The following is a 2,412-nucleotide window of genomic DNA, read 5'->3' as shown; positions in this document are numbered from 1 at the left end:
TACTGTGATTAATACGGTTTACAGGGTGATAAATTTTAGATAAACACCCGGAGGAGCGTTCACGAGCTGTCTCATCAGTCCCACAGATGCTGGCAAAGAGGGCGGGGACTTGCTCCAAGTAAAGCCCGGCCTCCCCCGCCGGGTACACTGGAGGCCGAAGCGCCCACAGGCTTCGCATTCCTGGTTCCCGCTCGCCCCGCAGGGCTTCCGCCGCTGCGCTCCTCGCGCCCACCAGCACCTGCTTGGGGGAGGGGGTGCTCGGCGTCCGCAGACTGGTACAAGTTACAAGAGGGCGGATGCGGGGGGCAGCCAGCCCGGACCCGGGAACCTGGGTGCCCACGGTGCTCTCTCCGGGCTCTGTGCTCTCGGACCGCGTCGTCCGAGGCACTGGCCCCCCACCACCGCCCCGCAGCGGACGGAATGGACCGGTGAGGCCCTGTAGGCTCAGGTGACGCCGCCAAGCTCTCCTCCGCCCCACCTGGAAGCTGGAGAGGCCCTCCCCGGGACATCCCCAGAAAGCGGGGCCGTGGAGTTAGACTACCGGCCCTGCACTTGGATGTAAAGCAAAGTGCGGGTCCCCCAGCGCTCGGAAGTCGGGCGCTTTTCCCCTCCCCTTGAGACAACTCTGGAATAAGTCTCTTTCGTAATCTGGGCTTGAAAAAAACAAACTCACTTTCCACTGTCGCTTGTAAAAGTTCCAGTCTGAAACTGACGCTTTGTGGGCTCTGTTAAGTAGCCCAGGGCAACCCGAGCCCCGGACCCCGGGCCACGGAAAACCACGAGATACCTTGTCAGTTGCAGCCAAGCGTCCAAAAAAGAGACTAGGCAACCGCGCGGGACTGCGCTCCGATGGGGCGCCCCCCGCCCCCCAGTTCCCTCTGCCTCGTCGGTGCCGCTGGCAGGGCGCTAGTGGCCGCGCCACACTCTGCAGAGCCCCACCCACCCTCGGGCGCAGCAACGGCCGGGAGGTCAGGCACGTTTCCTGCCAGAAGGCCGGTCGGGAGCCCTCCCCAGCCCGCCGACCACACAGCCCACCTCCTCTCCACCCTCTCCTCGCAGAGGCCCCCGGAGCCCGGCCTTCCCCCGCTGGGAGCTGCGTGACAAGCTGTGTTAGGAGGCCACGTTCCCTCTGGGCGATCACTGGCCGGGCGCCCCGCTCCGCGCGCTTCACCGACACCAGCCCCTCTCGCCAGGAGGGGAGAGGCAACTCTGCAGCACGGGAGGAGGAGTTCGGGGCGTTCGCAACTAGTTCGGAGCCCGAGGACCTTCTCTCCCCAACTCTCTCCGCGTTTCTGGCCTTCTCTCGCCCTCCGGGGCGGGGACCTGAAATGCAGTCCCAAGAAGAGCGCACGCAAAAGTTGGTTACGTTTTAGTCTGAAGACTTGAAAGCAGCTCGGGAGGCTGATCCTCGCGCAGGAGCTACGGACAACTCCATCCTCCTCCCGGTCCCGGCCTCTCGGGACTGTGGTCACATTACCAGCCCGAGGCTTTAATTATGCATGGGCTTACCTGCTCCGGGAGCCCAGGGCCGCCTCGCTACTCGCCGCCGCGGCGTCCCGGCGGACACGGCGCCTCTGGATGTGTTGGAGTGGCAGGAGGCTCGAGTGGCGGGAGTGGAGAGCTTAGGGGAGCAGTTTCCTTATTAATGAAATGTGGATAACCGGGCAAGATCCGAAAGACAAAACAAAAGTGTTGCTTTTTTTTTTTTTTTTTTTTACACACTATTGAAAAACGCCCGGACTTGTGCAATCTTCCTGCCCCGTAGTTCCGCCAAAAAAAAAGTCCAAGTCCAAACCTGGAGCAGGCGCGCAGGCAGGCACCAAGTTTGCCAAGCGCCAGAGAGTTTTCTGTCTGCAGAAATGACCCAGAAGAAGGGGGAAACCGCTCCCGTCATTCCCCAATCGGCTTCTGTGGCCGGTGGCTCCTCCTCGCCCCTCCGCAAGAGAAAGCCCGCGGCCGGCTGGGCGGCACGGCCCCTCCTCCGGGGAAAGGCGACTCCACAACTTTGTGCGCGACAGCGGCTGGCCTCCGCCGGCGGCTCCACCTCCTCCTCCTCCCCGCCCCGGGCCTGCCCCTTTGTTGGAGAGGAGAGTTGGAGGTTGTGGAGGGGCTGGGAGGCGCGGGACCGGCCGGGCGCGCGCCGCCACTCCCCTGGGAAGGGAGCCTGGAGTCCGGGCGCCCCGAGGGTAGCTCGCCCGGCAAGGCCGAGCAGGGCAGGGCAGCAGGCCAGCGCCGCGCCAGCGCGCCCGCTCCCCTCAGCTCTCCCGCCTGGCCTAGCAACTTTGTTCGCAGAGCCCAACCTCTCGGTTCCGGGTTCGGCCCAGGCCTGGCCGAGGCAGCCACCGCCGGCTTCGCTCTGGGAACGTGGCGCCCTGGGTCACCTGACCGCGCGCCCGGTCAATCAGCACCCGC

At 64.8% G+C, this 2,412-nt stretch overlaps 1 protein-coding gene across 1 annotated transcript in view; it reads right to left on the bottom strand.

The window, feature by feature from the left end:
- The window catches only part of UTRN (utrophin), a 731,009-nt gene extending 730,831 nt beyond the window's left edge, over positions 1 to 178 (bottom strand). The window contains 1 exon segment of the mRNA XM_042782042.1: positions 4 to 178. Coding sequence (XP_042637976.1) covers positions 4 to 178 — 175 coding nt within the window.
- Between the last annotated feature and the right edge of the window lie 2,234 nt (positions 179 to 2,412).

This window comes from Orycteropus afer, unplaced genomic scaffold (genome assembly GCF_000298275.1).
Source record: "Orycteropus afer afer isolate SDZICR_OR568_19922 unplaced genomic scaffold, OryAfe1.0 scaffold00226, whole genome shotgun sequence".
NCBI classification, from domain to species: Eukaryota; Metazoa; Chordata; class Mammalia; order Tubulidentata; family Orycteropodidae; genus Orycteropus; species Orycteropus afer.
This window is presented reverse-complemented; position numbering and strand designations above follow the sequence as displayed.